Raw genomic sequence first — 18,644 nt, forward strand, 5'->3', positions numbered from 1 at the left:
GTTCTGAATTGACCGTTCGAATGCGGTGAACCCAGTTGTGATAATTTTATGATAATAGTTGATGTTCTGTTATACAAGTAGTGGATAAGATCGACAATTTCTCTCATGATAAAGTTTCTGGAGTTTCATTATTTGTTGTATTGGGTGTTTCATTTTGTACTATTTTATGTTGTGTACTTACTCGCGTTATTTCTAAATAGAGTCAGTCAACAGTCAAACAGTCAACAGTTTATTAAAGAAACAGAGGCCTCCGGCCCAAAATACATATCATGTAATATACAGAAATGCAAAGTTGTGTCCTAGTGGTATTATGTAAAGATGTAAATGTTAGTACATGTATCTAGTCTTTTTTTCTAGAATTCATAGGAACGAAAACATACACTGCAGATTTTCTACATACATATCATGTAATATATAGAAATTACAAAGTTGCGTCATAGTAGTATTATACAGTTATGAAGTCTCTAGTCTTTTCTAGAATTCATAAGATAGAAAACATACACTACAGATTTTCTACATACATATCATGTAATATATAGAAATTGCAAAGTTGTGTCATAGTAATATTGTACAGATGTAAAAGTTAATACGTGTATGTATATCTAGTGTTTTCTAGAATTTATAAGATAGAAAACATACATTGCAAATTATCTACAAACATATCATGTAATATACAGAAATTACATTACAATGTCATAGTAATATTGTACAGATGTACATGTTAATACATGTATCTAGTCTTTTCTAAAGTTCATTAGATAGAAAACATACACAGATTATTTTCTACATACATATCATGTAATATACAGAGATTGCAAAATTGTGTCATATTATTATTGTACTGAAGAAAATGTTGATACATGTATCTAGTCTTTTATAGAATTCATAAGATAGAAAATATACACTGCTAATTTTCTAATAGTTTCAAAATCATTCGTTGACAATAAGTCATAGAAGTTATTCAAGTCAGTACCAGAGTTATACCAGTTGAACAGAAACTGATTTTTAATACTTGTATACTTAGCACAATAGAAAAATGCATGATATTCACAATCCACATATGTCATATTTATATTAATTTGTGAACAAACATTACACACGCGATTCTGGAAAGTAATATTCAGGTGTCTGCCAGTTTCAACTTGTAGTTTATGGTTTGAACATCTAAATTTAGCATAGGCTATTTTGTGTTTGGCTGGCATTTCTATTATCAAATATCGCTCAATATTAAGTAGGGTTTTAAAATGACTATAATGGTGACAACGACTTGAGTTACTCACGGTGTCATGCCAGTTTTGAGTAAAACAGTCAATCAATCTATTTCTAAAAACATTGATAACATATCACAATCACCAATTTCTTGTGATATCCACACATATCCAAAACCGTATGTGAAAAGTATAAATTTTACTTTGGTCGCCCAACAAATTTTTCCAGCATCATCAATTGCTTTAAGCATAATATAACATTGCCTAGGGTATCTATCAGATGTCATAGTCAATAGTTTACACCAGTACCTGATACAATTTGTAAAATAAGTGATACATAATGGGAGTCTTCCACATTCCCCCAAAACCATGCAAGTATTGGTAGTTTTACGAACATGTAATAATTTTTTACAAAACATATTATGGACAAATTCAATAGCTGGGCTGTACTCATAACCCCATATCTGGGAACCGTAACATAATATTGGCTTTACCATAGTGTCAAATATTTTAAATAAGTCCTTTGCAGGAAAAAAACCAAATGGTTTCTGATAATTTCGTATTGCAAATAGTGCCTTTTGCGCTTGCTTGGGAAGCTAGTTTATCATGGGCTGAGCTCCAGCTTAACTTTGGAGTCAACAATAACCCCATGTACTTGTATACAGGAGTAACGTTAAGTTGTTGTCCGCGGAAGAACCAAGATTCATATCTCCGGAGGAGACCACCATTGCGAAATACAGTAAGTTCGGTCTTATTAAGATTAATTTCCATACCAGCATCAGTACAAAACTGATCAACAATGTCAATTTGTTGTTGTAACTTAATGGCGGTCTCGGCACAGTTGGCGACATCGTCTGCAAACATTAGACATAAAATATCTGGGATATCATTAGTTATGAAAATACCAGTTTCACATTTAATCCTTAAAAGTGAGGATAACTCATCTATAAATAGCGCAAAAATAGTCGAACTCGATTTGTCTCCCTGCCTGGTTCCAATATTACAGGGAAACGCATCTGTAACATCTTTTGAGACTTTTACACGAGAAGTCAAGCATGAATACATAGATTTAAGTACTCTATGGCACTTTCCAAAAACTCCTTTCTTTTCTTATGATGAAAATAGTTTGACATGGTTAACTTTATCAAAGGCTTTACGGAAGTCAACGTACAAACAATAGAATCGACCACCACGTTTTGAAAGATATTTTTGGACCATCGCCTGTAAACAAAAGACATTATCAACTGCCGAATATTCTATACGGAAACCTGCTTGAGATTCATCAATCTTATTATTTTCCTCTGCCCAGTCATACAATCTCTTATTAATTATTCCAGAGGATATTTTATATAGAATATTCGTAATAGATATACCACGATAGTTACCAGGATTATTACTTGGACCTGACTTATGAATCGGTGTAATGCTACTTTGACCCCACGACTCGGGAAAGTTACCAGTGTTTAATATTTTATTAAACAACAACAACATTATTGGAGAAATATCCGTTTGTGAACACTTGTAAAATTCAGATGGAATTCCGTCCAGACCACAACTTTTACCATTTATTAATTTGGATATTGACCATTCAATTTCTTGCAATGTGAAAGAATCCTTAAGTGAATTCGCCGTATCATCAGAATAAGCATGGTCATTTCCAACAGTGGAATCAACAACAATAGAGTTTTCATCGAATAAAAGGCCACTGAAATATTGCAATCATTCTATTTGTGAGATACTAGAGTCAATTGATTTGGCTGGTTTACTTTTCTTTAAAAGTTTCCAAAACATTGTATGATTTTTCCTACAATTAACTAGTTCTTGGCGGTTTAACCTTTGATATTCGTATACTTTTGACCTACAGTGATTCTTTAAATTATTTCGTTTATCTTTAAACAATCTGAGATCTGACTCTAAATTGGAGCTACGAAATTTACGAAGAGCGATGTATTTTACCGACTTTAAATATTCGCATTCGTCATCCCACCAAGGTGGTTGTGATGAAAAATACCGAAAATTAACCAGCATACATTTACCGGCATCCTGATATATAGCTGTAATCAGATCTACCGCAGAATTAACATTAGAATCTATGGTATCAAGCAAAGTGTTATACCGACTCTGTAATAAGCCCCTTAACGTTAGTACGAACTCGTCACATAACGAATTACGCCATCGAAATTTCTTCCATGTGTTAAGTGGATAATCATTAATATTATTTACAATAGTATTTGACCTGTATGGAAATTCAAATACACAAGAAACCGGAAAATGATCCGAATCGTCCCTGTCTAAAACTTTGAAGTCTTTAATGTATTGAAAAAGTAATGATGAAGCAATCATATAATCAACGACACTTGCGCCATCATTTGAAAAACATGTAAATTCACCACATCTATCACCAGGGAAGCGGCCATTGAGAATGTGTATGTCAAATATGTTACATAGATTTACCAGAGATTTACCATAATTATTACCACGTATATTATCCTTATTATTCGGTAGGAAAATCAAATGTGCTTCCATCATAGTCTATATTACCAAAAATATAAAAGAGATCATCGAACAGATATAATCGAAAAAATCTTTTCATCTGGAATTCAAATCACCTGCAATGTACAACAATGCATGTGGATAATCATAAGTTATAGTTTCTAAATTATCATACATTTGAGATATGCTATTCTTCTCATCTTGATCAGTATAGTAGCATGATCCTTCAGGAGATACATACGTAAAGTACATTATAATATCCTCACAATCATACAAGGTAGAGTATACACAGTACAAAATAACACAGTTTTCAAATTGTCCATAAATTCGTCGAATAGGTTCTTGCTTATGTAATTTACTACTTATATAGACTATTTCTGATAGCATTATTTTTCATCTTTCTCACAAAGTCCTAATGAACATACGATTTTATAAAGTCATTAAAATCCCCAACATATTTAGCCCAAGTTTCACAAATATGTATTATATCAATGTACTTAAAAAATTAGTGACCTCGGCGTTTTCAAAATATTTGTTTAATCCACAAATGTTCCATGAAATAACCTTAACGCTAGAATGTTTATAAACAATGTTCGCATTAGGACCTTGACCTAGTCCCTATTCGGAGAGAGAGTCATCGGAATGCCTGTTCGCTTCGTGATTTGGCGTAGCTCCATTGATTGGCTGAGCGTTACCATGTGACCGGTCGTCTGCACGTGGTCTGGAGCGCTTCCCAACGTAAACAATTTGGTCCGTGTTATCATCGTATCTATAGATGGTGTCATTTACAAACAACTTGTCGTATCGAATAGATGCGTAATGCCCATTGTTGCGTTCATGTACCATGCGTTCCCCGAGTATTCTTCTATGTCGTTTTACACGGTCTGTGTAGTCTTGTTGTACAGAGTACTTAGGGTTTGTGTCCGATTTTAGTACACTCGAGGCTTTAGTCATAATTGATTGACAGTCTTTGAAGCGCACGAAACGAGCTATAATTGTACATGCATTGCTGTCATTCGATTTAATCCGGTGAGCACGGTCAATGTCGATTTGGTCCGCTTCGTCTCCAAAGTTCAAGGTTGTTTTTAAAAAAATTCGAAGTTTTTCTTCAGTTACACTCCATTGCTCGTTAATATTGCCACTGATGCCATTAAATCTCAAATTGTTTCTACGCGACTGACTTCCGTACTGGTCTAGTTTGCTTTTCATTTGAGATATTTCATGATGAAGAGAAATATTGTCTTGTTTTAGTTTTTCATTGTCAGACTTCAACTCATTCACAGTTGACAAAACTGAGTCTAATTTCGAGTTAATATTGCCGATTTCCGTCGAAACTGTAATATTTTGTTGATTCAAGTCTTGCTTCATAATTCTTAAAAAGTCAAACATACCTTCCGTACTCTGATTGTGATCAAATGTAGTAGTAGCTGCATTAGAGGTAACATGATCATGTGCCCATGCCGCTCGAGCTGGAGGGTCACGTTGACCCTGGGGTCCAAATTCTGGGTCTCGTGATGATCATGGACAGGAGATGCATGCTGGTTTGGCTGTCTATGTTGATTTTGCGGCGTGGTAAACGTAGCTATTGACATCTGGCGTGTTACGACACCCTGGTTCCATTGGGCGGCGCCCGTCCCCGGCCTGGTGGACTGAGGGGTCGTTGTTGGATTCTCATGTTGGCCTCAGCGGTCGAAAACCCTGTTTTGCGATGATGTAGTTTTACGTGAACCGTCAGATTTTGGAGGTCCCGGGTTGCTCTCGACATCTCCGCAAATAAGCAGCAACGCCATTAAGCACGTGGTTACCCGAAAGGCGAGTTTAAAATTACTCCCAACATGCACACACAACACGTTATGCCTAAAAACTGACTTCTTCGGTTGTGAAAAACATCCTATTTTGTCCCTCCACTGATCAATGCTAATCCCCATTGTTATTTTCGCACTTAAATTAATATAATTTGTCCAATTTTTGACGAGCATAGAAACACGCGGCCATCTTATCAGGGGACACAACTCGAGTAATGTTAACACGTATCAAGGCAATATGATTTTAATTAAAGCATGTATGTGCGGATTTTGTCTTTGATTTGCCTCTTGCAAAGAGGACAACTCTGAAGATTTCTCGAACACTCAAGACACAATTTTAGGTGAGTACATGGAAGGAAAAGAATGTTCACGTGATTGGTTCTGCACATGCAGCACATCAGTATTCCTTTCAGCCGGATATTTTCCTCCATCATTTCATCTGAAAAAAAAACGCGCAATTCATATAAATAATGAGGGCGAGAAAATGAAATATCATTCGAATATGAAGTAAGGTGAGATGAAGGACGTTTAATGTATCACTTTGTAAATATCCTTAGCTGCTTTATCGAAAACTCGAAACGTTTGACACGCTATTAGACGTAAAATGGCACACTTTACTTAGAAAGATGAAATACTATTGTTTTGTTTATAATAATGATCTATCGAAATCAATTTAATAATTACATGTTTGTTAGGATCTACTTCGAAAGTACTTGAAATACTAACATAGTTCTAAGAATGAGTTGTGTTTTTTTTCAAAGACAGTTTAACGGTGGTCACATATAGCACTATATATAGACAGTATTATGTGGTCATAGTTTTACGTTAACAAGTATTTAAAATTACATATGGCTTAAATAAAATACTGATTCGTTTTGTTTAGATTGTGTAAGTAGTTGCACGGCAAACACGTTTTCCATGACACAGGATTAAATCATCGCACTGACTTTTGCTAAAAGTGAAGTTCATTTGATAGTGTGTGAACATGTGTAAATAAAATAGTTTTAAATTGTTTGCTTTTTAGATAATATTATACTTATGTTAACATAGATGGCGAACACTTTTGCGGAAATAATCAATAAGTGTATTAATAATAATGCATTATAGTACGATAACGTTATCATCAACGAAACGAACAACCGGTCCGTACCTTCTGTCTGTTGAACATTCTGGATAATCTGAAAGTCACGAGATACTGCGTTCCTCTCTGCGATAACTTCAATTTGGGTGACGATATCTTCAATGCTGGGTGTTTTATTGCCTGAATTACATAAAACGCATTGGTATGTCCATTGATAAATATACTAGCTTTATTGGAAACCAAATAAAGCAATATATTATCTGATCGATTAGAAAAAAATATGAATACGGATTGTGGCGCTACATGTATAATGTCAAAACCTGTGCAGTAATTTAAGACACATTTTACTTTATTTTTCCTTTATGTAAATATATTTGGAAGTTGAAAGACTCTAAACAAGGACATGGTGTAATTTCAGACTAGCTCAGGTACTTTACAAAAAAAATTGATAAATATATTTGATATTTACTGTTATGCTTGGTCGTAAGTGTTGTGTTACACTTTGATCATTTGCTAATGAATACTCGCAAAATAGAAATTAAAATATATTGCAGTTTCATAGTGTATGTATGTATCTCCAACCTACAGCAGGGGTATTAGGCAGCAATCTATTACAATCGACATAGATCTTGAACTCGTCAAACACGCAAAGTCCTGTTTGATTTTAATCACTAAATGGTAATCAATATGATATTATGTTTTGTTTTTTTACGTACTTCTTAAGTATTTCCTTTTTATAGCGTATTAATTCTTTACATTTATTGAAAATTTGCAAACAGGATTTCAAGTCTTACATTTGAATTAAAACATCAAATATGCATGATACCTTCTGTATACACAGTTCATTTAAAATGCCCTATTGTGTTACAAACATATATTATCGACATACCTTGCTGAACGAGCTCGACAACTGCTTGTTTGATTTCATCGTCAGAAAATCCCATGTTCTCTTTCAGCATACTGTCATGTCGATCAACAATTCTCTGTACTACAGGATCCTCCATTGACACGGCAGCCAATGAGTTAGTCATATCTTGTTGCGGCGCCGATGCGTTTTCCTTTGAAACAGAAAAAAACATATAGTTAGATCGATCCGTTTCATGCAAAGGTCTATAAGAAATGCAATGGATAACGAACTTTTAAACTTAAATACTGCAAGTATAATGTGCACCCATACATTTATTTGTATTTGCCTGTTGTTTTAAATCGCACAATGTAGAGTCGAGAACGGTTCACACTTTTGTTTGAACAAATATTCCTTTCTTAACTTGAATCACGCATATGTATGATGTAAACAAATTAATATGCGCTATTCAAGTAATGATTATTTAATAAAATAATAATTGTAAACACGTTAATATTTTATCATGTTCGTGTTGACCTTACGAGTACCTAGACTTCTTTGGGCGAAGCCTTATGCTTAAATTTCAAGATTAAGCGATGTGTCGTTTTCAAGGGTGCATTTCTTTATTTGTATTGGCTCAGCACTTACCCTTATATGTGATATATTCTCAGAGCATACTACACTTTGACTGAGTGCGGTGTTTCAATAATAGAAGTGCATATATGCACTTTTTCCCCAGCATGATGCCAGTACACAAAAGTACAATACTCCAGATCCAGGATGGGGTAAAATAAATACAGATTTAACTATCGGCATGTCTTGACAGACAGTACATAACGTAATTACTTCGGCAGCTTGATCAGCTGAAAGCTGAATAAGGTCGATGAAATCGCGTCCTTTTACTTCGCGTGCATAAGGACAAGCAGGAAACCATCGACAGTGTTCTATCCAGGGATCGTCTCCTTGTTCCCATTTCCTTAAACCACCGTCACACGCAAAGCAGCGGCAATGATCGTCAATACCTGGTCATAATATTGTTAGATAATGAAAGGGATTTGGTGGATGCTAAATAGGACTTATATAAAAAACCCACTACGGCAAGACAAAATATTTTGTGAAAATATTTTGAAAAAAGATTTAAAACGGACTAAATTCGTGAATTTTATTTGTAGGCATTAAATATTCTACATCTCACAGAAACATTATACCTGCGAGGCATTACGGTTAACTGAAAATATTTTGGGAATAATGCAACAGTTGCATCGAATTGTAAGCGAAGCAAATAACAATTAACAATTAATTTAATAAGACATAACGACGGGCCCACATGTGTACATACCTGTGTAATACAGCCCAGCTTCTGCAAGCTCTTGAGGTCTTTGGGTCACATGTGATGGCCAGTTAGTGAAAGTATCCAATCGAGACTGCAGTGACCGAAGCCGTTCGTGTCTAGCCCTATACCCAGTCACAGGAACACCTTATGCACATAAGATTAACAGTAAATTTTGTATATGTAACCACATTTTATTTAGCAATTAAACCCCATCAAATATGTTGTTACAATTTAGACTGGGTACGGAAAACAAAGTTGACCATATAAACAGTTTTTTCTTCAGTTTTTAATAACGTATTGTATAATAAGCTGTAATAAACCATTGATAGCAATATTTTATAAGCTCTTTAGTGATTGTACTATAATTATTACATTCGTTTTATGGTACAAAAGTATCTCATATATTTCGTTATTTTTTAGCAAAATTATCATTGTCGTCGTCGTTGCGTCGTCGTTGACACAGGTATCTGAAAGAGCATCGTGTATATCAAAGAATGGATTGTGTAGTATCTCGATCTAATTACGTTTCGTGTACATACTGTGTTGGCTGTTATATCGTAGACGCTGCTGGCGTCTGATCTCTTCAGGGTCATGAGTTGGCAAACTTCGCTGAAAATGTAAAAACATCCAATACAATATATGTACAGAATGATTAAACTTGTTTTGAAACTTTTATTTAAAAATAACGAACGTCTTGCTTTACAACTGAATATGTGCAACAAGATGAAATAACGATCTCCAAAATTTAAGAGGAAAACAAAATAAACATAAACATATTACTCGTACAAAATCACTGATCTTTTTTCTGTACGAATCATGGTTTTATTACAATCATTAAAATAAATCTTATCTGGTATGCGATTTTGAAATAAGGTTAAATCGTTCAGATAAGTGTTACTCCCACTTAAGTGTGTGGTTTTTTACAAAATCAAACAAACTCTGAAATAAGTATATTGGAAAATAAAAACTTTCAAGCGTTTATAGAGTGTTAAGCGTACATGATATCGTTCCATTCCATCTTGGCCTCCCAGCAATACTAAAAGGAAAGCACAGTTCCTAGAGTGACGGACATGTTCTTGTAGAGGGTCGTCAGTATCGGAAAAGTCTTTTAGACCAATACCACAGCAGAAACATCTCACCAAGTCATCGTTACCTACAAATGGAAACAATTGTATTCAAATGCATACGACTCATCATTACTTTTCAGGTACTGTGTTTGCATCATCATTTGAAAAAACAAATCCAAAATTACAAAATCCATGTTACAAATATTGTCTCATTTGGGATATTGAAAGCAGTGCTTGCTAAAAGACTATCTTTTAAGAAGTGTGCATACTGTTTAATTATAATAAAGAATAATTGTAATCAAATTCAACAAATATGCGGATCTATAAATGTTCAATTTAATATATTGGAGTGTTAGTATTGCGTAAACCGTTGCAGGCACGACTTACATTATGCAAACATGCGCAGTCAATTATATTTCAATAAAAACGGTCAAACGACAGAGTGTTGGATTTTGACGGGGCAGTTAGATCTCAGAGGAAGGAGAGAAAAATGTTTAATATTTGTATGCGTTTCATGCGATCAAACTTGAGCTTTTACGTTTAGACTCGTTAGTTAATCACGTTAAGACCATTAAAACCATGTTTAGATACACCGTTTTAATATGTAAGTATGTCTCAGTTAACAGTTATCAAAGGAGATGGACCTGTTCAAAGACTTTATATAATACTTCATTTTGATAGTTCCAATATAAGTATACGTTACCAAAATGCGCAAAACACACTTAATCAGTCGCTACTACATGCATATGTGTACTCAGTCTAAAGCAAAACTAAAGTTATCATTGCTATCCGTTTTCAAGAATCAATTATTAACATGAAATAGGAATGATCTCATGATATACCTTTTTGTAATAAATTTTGTAGTTCATACATAATTACGTACAAATTATTTTAAAGTGAAGAAATATTTATAAAACGAATACTCATTTGAAAAATAACCAAGCATGCATAGCATTATTAAACATCGTTTGCTTTAAAAGTAAATCTATAACAAAATAAACTCGCGTTGTATATACCTGTATAGAAAAACCCACTCTGACACAAAGCTGGTATTGTTGGTCGTGTCCTTGGCCAGTTTCTAAAGGATTCCGTCCTATCTTCGACCGCTGCATAGCGAGGATATTTTGCCGTCTGCATAAAGCAAATTTCATATAATATTATCAGATCAACATTTACATCAACATTTACAGTGTCATTGCCATGTGATCTATTATGTTATGAGTAGATCAATAGAAAGAACAAAGCCATCGTATCTGGTTACATTTTTATCAGTTTTCCATTAATTGGGATCAATGAATTAGACATTGAGCAAAAGATATCTTTATGATTACTGTACGTCAGTGTGAACGTATGAATGAACCGAAGTTAGTGTTTTCGAACATTCTGTAACTTCTATGATGGATCGAATTCAACCAGTCCAATGATCTTAATTTGTTGATCATTTACAGGACTTTGGGATGCGATGATTTTTGTAAAAAATATGTTTGTCTTTGTTTTAAAATGTTATTTATAGTCACATGAAGCTTGTGTTTTCAAATAGTGTAAAACTAATATGTGGATCTCGCTCAAACGTTCACAGTTAAATAACCGTTATGTGTAAACGGTCTTAAAGGGACCGTTCACCACGAATGACGAAAAAATAAAAGTTCTAAAGTACCGTATTTTTTTACAATTATTAGTTTATATTGATTAAAATATCACGACTGTATATAACATTACTTAAAAAAAGTTGTTAAGTTTTCATATTTTCAGTATAGTCAGTAATAAATTTTACTGGGTACAGGTACCAGGTAACTACCAGTTAACTATGAATAACACAAGTGGATTGAACATCATCGTCACGTGGTAAACCCAGGAATGCAAAATGTGCATGCATAGTGAATTGTATATATTTTATATATAAAATGATCAATCTACTTGCGTTATTTATAGTGTGTATATCGTTATGTCACCTATTTTCGCGATGTACTTTCGATTTCACATCGCGAAATTTTATTACCGAATATACTAAAAATATGAACTTTTTACAAGTAATGTTATATACCAGTTGTGATATTTTAATATATATAAACTAATAATTGTAAAAAAAGGTATTTTAGAACTTTCCTTTTTTCGTCTTTTGTGGTTGACGGTCCCTTTAACAAGAAATTTCGGATGTGACGAGTCTTGGTAAAAAAGGCCTTTTTCTGTTTTCATCTTAAGAATATAAAGTCCCATGTTGTTGTTTGTTGAACTCCTCTTTGATTTTCGGGTGAATCCCGCTTAAAAATTAACAATATAATGTTCTAACGATCGTCAAGCAATGAATAGTGCCTGCGACCAGCTTGAGCTGAGGAATGGTCCTTTTCTCTTTTTGTTTACTTACAATATAAAGTGTACTTGTCTGTGTCCAAACATGTGTTGGGAGGGCATCAGTGTTACCGGATACCACATGTTTGTGTGTTACACAATGATCTGAATACTATGTTTGTCTTTAGTGGTAGCTTTTCTCCTTTTTGTATTCATGTGAAGAGTGTGTGTGTTTGCTTTTTTCACGTAGTGTGTTCATTTAAGAGATTTTATGTATTCGACACATACAACACAACCATTAACCTAAAATGGCAGTATCTATAAAGATGTTAAAAAAAACTACAACAAGTATTCTTACACATTGGCTTGAATTATATATAAATAAGCACATACTAACATTAGACTTAAATATTACCTTATTGATTTTAGCTTTATGGTATAAAAAAAACATTGAACTTATTAAAACGCTCTCGAGTCCGTTACCTGGGTAGAACCAGTACTAGGTCTTTTGAGGACAGAGGGGATCGAAATCATGACCTCCCGGTCGCTAGGTGGAAATCATATCCACTACTCCACGTCGATCTTGTGCTCACAAAAGCTAATAAAATGAAAAAGGCTATACAATTTATTATTAAACCAAAAATCACATATCACATATCATAAAACACAATTTTTATTATAAGTATACCAAAAGCTGAAGTCAAATCAATATGTTGATAACAACTGGTAAGTCATTAGAACTTTTGTTTTCAATACAAAATGTACTAGATTTGTGACCTTCACATTAATTATATTCTTAAATTTCAGATGTATGAGAGCATGTCTGTTTAGTAGCTACGGACAGAAAGTACAGTATTCGCAAAAAAGTTTCACTCTCCATCGGCAACAGTATTGAGTTGATGGACGACCTTAAAGAAAATCAAACTATCCGAATGCCGTATTGTATTGTATTGCCTGTACTTAATTGGCATGCTTCAAACAAAATGCTATCCAATCCTCCTGTATATTCTATCGTTTGAATAAAGTTCAGATTGAAATGCAAACTTGTCAGCAATTATTTGTCTCCTTCCGATTGAGCTCAACAGAACTAAATAGATCACACGCTTAGGTACTGTTCAAATCAGAACTCACAAAGAGTTACCAAAATATTTAAAAATTGAATCTGCAGACTTGGTACCAGAAAATCGTATATGTTTTCTTACCGGATAATCCGTTGCTTCGCCACGCCACCTATGTGTATTCGATACTTCAGGAGTTGAACTATTGCACCGGATTTCCGTCTGATCATATCGTTCGGATATGTCTAGTTCTATCCTTGCAACAATACTTGGATTGTTCATTTGTAGTGGAGTGATGTTGTCCATATGCTGTTGCACCTGTGAAGTACTCTGTGTCTGAGATTGGTAGCTCCATGGAATAGGAAGTTCACTCAAGCCTGACGACGTAGCAACAAATGAATGAGACCCATCCGTATCGTCAACAGCTTGAACGGCTATGGTATTTTGTTCCTCGTTTTCAACTGGATACGCGGGAGTTGGGCTTTCTTCTTTTTCATGGATGTAAATTTTCAAATTATACACTGAATTACTGAAACCTGCCAAATGGGTATTGTCCTCTGTAATGCTTGATACTTTAGATTGTTTCCTTTGAACCAAAGATACTGGGGGTTGAAAATCATTATAATCTAGGCAAGTAACATTCCCACTAGCAATGTATTCATTGACAGGTGCGAGAAAAGAACTGAGATCTGGAGATATGCGACAAATTTGAATTGCCCCATTGTCATTCAGATATACGAAAAATGATTGTGGTAATGGTTTGTTTGCCTTTATAAAGTCCATTTTCGAAAGTAGTTTTGATTTTAAAAGAAGAAATATCTTTTTGTCTCGGACGTATATGCATGCAGTGTTACTTCCACAACTTCTTCCAATGGTCACCAATATCCTTCTGAAACTGGTGTATCTAGCTTCTGATGAGTTCTTGTTCCAAATTGTTGCCTCCATTTCTCGGTCTACATTAAGAACAAAGACTGAATTGTGCGCCCAGTCGTCGAAAGTAGGATTACCGGCTGGAATATAAATAAAAACCAATACCATGTGTAAAAAACTACAGCATGTAACAATGGTAATTATTAGTCAAAACGCGACAATATTTCCTTTGCTTTTAGAATAAAGTAGCGACATCTATACAAATGTGGACTAACCTCCATTAGCTTTGTTGAAAGGTCCAGGATTAGGTTCTATTCCAGATAATATAAGCAACAGGCGCAAAGCCGTCAATGCCGCTGCACTAAGCTTTCTGAGTGAATCCAAGTTTGTGAACATGCGAGAGTATTGTGATTCTATTGCGGTATTCATGGCGCTTTGGAATTTCTGGGCAAGTGACATCACAACGGCTGATGCACGGCAGTGGCTGTGGAGCAACGATGTTTTCGTAATTAACTTCCACTTTTGATGATAAGCTAACCATCCGTAAGGAACGTTTACAGTTGTCCGTGTTCGGTACAGAATATCGTCGGATCTTTTATCAAGAACCTTACTAGGTATGCCGTTGAGAGTTTTAATAGTATGATCAAACATCAACACAATAAAGTAATCTTCAAAAAGTACTATTTGCATTAGAGACTCTTCCAACCCAAGAGCCAGTTCTTTTGAGTCACGTTTAATAGTATTTACTCCGCATATTGGATATTTGTCCCATCCGATGTGTTCGCTTGTAAAGTAGCTAAAATTAAATTCAATAAAATGGTAATGTGCAACTGTTTCAATATAGCAAACAATGGCTCCCCAGAAACTATATCAGAAGAGCAATAATTGTTCCTAACTACTACGTTTATAACAAAACACCAATTATTAACATACCATGACTAAAACAGGTATCCTCGCGTTGGAAAGGTCAATGCAATAGGGGTACACACCAGTTTGAAGGCTAGACGAAGTTTACCCCAGTATAAATCACAAGCAACATTCGCGTGTTACACTATTTCAATCAAATGTAGTTTAGCAGACAGAAAAATGTAAACATGTATGCTCAACGGTGACGCGAGACTCGAAAATAGCCCATTTAGACGTCTTAAGTATCGGAAATATACTCAAACGATTAATGAGCAGTATACACAAAAAATGGTCAATCTAACAAACGTTATTTAACTTCAAGTTAGCGAAAGAGCTACATAAAAGATATATGTACATTTGAAACAATTGCTCAGCCCGGTTGCTATATATACAAATGCAAATCACTTACCATTGCCTGTCGGACAACGAAATACAAATCAGGAACATCAGCAATCCAGGAGTCAAACTGGTAGGCACAAATGACGGATGAGTAGACATTTTAATTCGAAATTGTTGTTTGCTTTTGATGACAATCTCGCGATGAACATACACCCCTATTCTCCGTCGATATGTTTCCGTATCAATTCCCATGATGTCCTAAAACAAATAACATGATATGGTTACTGTGATAATGTTGATATTGTATCTTCAATTGATCTTATATCAATCATTTTACGTCATCATAGTGTGACCCAGCCAACTAATTTTACCACATTGAGACAGTATAAATCGTGACGCGTCGAGTAAATGATTAACAGACCTAAGTGACATCTCGGGTTAAAGAAGGAGAAAAATATGATAACATATCGGGAAAATACCCTTCAATCCACAGTGGCATGACAGGACAATGTTCCCATGAGACACAGATATGCAAATGATGAGTTGTAATAAGGAATTACTCCACAGTGCGTACAAACGCTAATTCTGAAAGTGCTATTGTAGAAGGAAAAATATAATGCACACAATATAATGTAGTAAACTCCAAATGATACTCCAGAAACTCTAACAGGAGATAAATTGTTGTTGTTTTTTTCACTAAATTTATAACAGAATACCCAACTATAAATATGCAAAGATTCAGACTGGGATCACCGACTAGGAACGGTCATTTCAAAGAATTGGGGGAGGATAGCAACAGTGTTTTAACATTTGAAAATTCAATGTGTGTTAGCAAAAGGCGAGGATATATATAAAATAGGTTCATAATATGCATTCTAAATGGTATCAAATTATTTTCATTATGATTTAAAGAAGACTTAGGTCAGAATTTCTTTTATTTGAGAGTGTTAACTCAAAATCAGGGGATTTAAAAAATATATACTGAATATGACATGTGAAACAGCTATTTCTTAATGTGACATATTGGGGATTTGATTTACTAAAGTTGCAAACAACCAGTGTAAAATGGCCTCTTGTAAACATTTACAAGGTTCAGCTCTGTGCAAAAACAAAGTCTTGGTCGTACGTATTGGCAAAGTTTTGCAAATGGCCCAGCTAAAAAATAATAAAGCTTTTTTTGACAAACGCATAAACAGTAATGGCGTGCTTGTGTTTATCTGATCAAGAGGACTTAAGAAGAATAAACAGTACATTTGAAAGCAAATATTAAGCCGTCAATAATTGGAGTACGTTCAAGTCATGTTGATTAAAAGCATTTGCAACATATAAATAACAAGCAAATGTGTTATATTGATATCCCGCGCCAAATAAAATTGATCCCTTGATATACAGTAAAATCATTGAGTGTAGGATAATTGTTAATAGGTAATAATTAAAGCGAGATTATACGATTTTGTCAAATATTTATGAATTAATATAAAATGTGAACAAAAAAACTTATTATACATACATTTCAATATAAATTAAAATAAAAGTAAACAAGAGCATGTGTCGAAAATACGAAAAAAGCCAGATATTTAATTCTGAAATCGAAAATGTCTGTACATTCGAATTCACCAGCATGTACGATGTGATTCTACATTTAGTTGTACGGATTATTGTAATTTCCTGCAACGAAATCTATTCATACGACACACGACCACTAACTCCGATCCTAATAAAAAGACGAATGCTTCGGTTATTGTAGGAAAATATATACGAAATATCTTTGTTATAATCGGCTCGGGGTGCTAATTTGTCTTTGCTGCATTTTATGAAATTCGTCTTGTATATTTTTCTTGCCTATTATGTGTTAGTGTAATATATTTTTATCAATATATTGCAATTTAACACATATAAAAATCGTATAATCTCGCTTTAAGTGTAGGGTAATTGTTCTTATGAATAGCAATTCTGCTCATTGATATCTACACATCCATGAAGTTGTATGTTGAAATCGTGTAGTATGTCTGAGATACAGCCTTGAAGAGTTACATCATACAAAAACAACAAAGGGCAATAACTCTTAGTTAAGAAAGTGAGGGGTTATGGTTCTTGTGCATGGCACTTCTTTCCATTGATTTCTACACACACATGAAGTTTCGTGTTGAAATGTTGTATCATATCTGAGATATATCCCTTAAAATTACCATCAAACTAAAACAACAAAGGGCAATAACTCATATTTAAGAAAGCGAAGGTTTATGGTTATGGTTCATACGCATGGCATTTCTGTTCATTAATATCAATACACCCATGAAGTTTCATGTTGAAACCTTGTTTCGTATCTAAAATATGGCCCTAATAAATTCGTCATAAAAAACAAAGGGCAATAACTCTTATTCAAGTAAGCTAAGGGTTTTAGTTCTTGTGCATGGTACTTCTCCTTTCTTCTATACACCTATGAAGTTTCATGTTGATAACTTATATAAATTCTGAGATATAGCCCTAAATCGTTTTGTGACAGACTCACTGACTTAGGGACTGACTGACGGACGGACGGACAAGCTAAATTATATATCCCTCCGCCTTTGCGGGGGGTAACAAAAGAGAGTTGCTAAGAAATAGCACCGCATCATGAACCACTGAACTTGGAGACGTATCTAACGCATCACTTTTCATTTTTGAATATCTCAGAACTTTTTGATTGAAAATTGCACATTTGATCATTTTACTGTTTTATGTTCAAGTTCACGATACAATCATTTATCCGTGGTCAGCGGACGCCTTTGTAGTGGGATAGTTGTAGTTGCATCCTTTTGTACGTAAAACTTGTGAAACGCGATATAATTCTTATTATACCCCCCTTCAAAGAAGTGGTGGTATATTGTTTTGCTGTCGGTCGGTCGGTCTGTCTGACTGTTGTTCGACTAGTTCGAATCCGAACAATAACTCGACAACGTATTGACCGATGGGCTCAATACTTCATGGTGCATTAACCTTGGACAGTAGATGACCCCTATAAAAATTGGGTCACTAGGTCAAAGGTCAAGGTCACTGTCACAATGAGAGTGAAAATCGTTTCAGATCAATAACTCATCAACGAATTGATCAATTGGCATGATATTTCACATGTGCATTGGTCTTGCACAGTAGACATTGACATTGGGGTCACTTGGTCGAAGGTCCATGTACTGTCACAATAAGTGTAAAAATCGTTTCAGACCAATAACTCATCAACGAAATGACCGGTTTCCTTGATACTTCACATATGTATTGACATTGTGGAGTAGATGACCCCTATTGAAATTGCGATCGCTAGGTCAAAGGTCAAGGTCACTGTCACAATAAGTGTGAAAATGGTTTTCGATC

General features: G+C 34.6%; 1 protein-coding gene across 4 annotated transcripts in view; it reads right to left on the reverse strand.

The window, feature by feature from the left end:
* Nucleotides 1-216: 216 nt before the first annotated feature.
* The window catches only part of LOC127850597 (uncharacterized), a 35,248-nt gene continuing 16,820 nt past the window's right edge, over nucleotides 217-18,644 (reverse strand). For all 4 annotated transcript variants that reach the window (XM_052383730.1, XM_052383732.1, XM_052383731.1 and 1 more), the window contains exons 2-12: nucleotides 15,364-15,551; nucleotides 14,324-14,844; nucleotides 13,323-14,188; nucleotides 10,848-10,962; nucleotides 9,763-9,917; nucleotides 9,304-9,373; nucleotides 8,771-8,908; nucleotides 8,278-8,453; nucleotides 7,477-7,645; nucleotides 6,657-6,767; nucleotides 217-5,945 (exon numbers count right to left, since the gene is read on the reverse strand). In XM_052383730.1, the coding sequence (XP_052239690.1) occupies nucleotides 5,755-5,945; nucleotides 6,657-6,767; nucleotides 7,477-7,645; nucleotides 8,278-8,453; nucleotides 8,771-8,908; nucleotides 9,304-9,373; nucleotides 9,763-9,917; nucleotides 10,848-10,962; nucleotides 13,323-14,188; nucleotides 14,324-14,844; nucleotides 15,364-15,545 (2,694 nt within the window). In that variant the 5' untranslated portion in view covers nucleotides 15,546-15,551 and the 3' untranslated portion in view covers nucleotides 217-5,754. The remainder of the gene's footprint in view (nucleotides 5,946-6,656; nucleotides 6,768-7,476; nucleotides 7,646-8,277; nucleotides 8,454-8,770; nucleotides 8,909-9,303; nucleotides 9,374-9,762; nucleotides 9,918-10,847; nucleotides 10,963-13,322; nucleotides 14,189-14,323; nucleotides 14,845-15,363; nucleotides 15,552-18,644) is intronic.

This window comes from Dreissena polymorpha, chromosome 11 (genome assembly GCF_020536995.1).
Source record: "Dreissena polymorpha isolate Duluth1 chromosome 11, UMN_Dpol_1.0, whole genome shotgun sequence".
Classification (NCBI taxonomy): Eukaryota; Metazoa; Mollusca; class Bivalvia; order Myida; family Dreissenidae; genus Dreissena; species Dreissena polymorpha.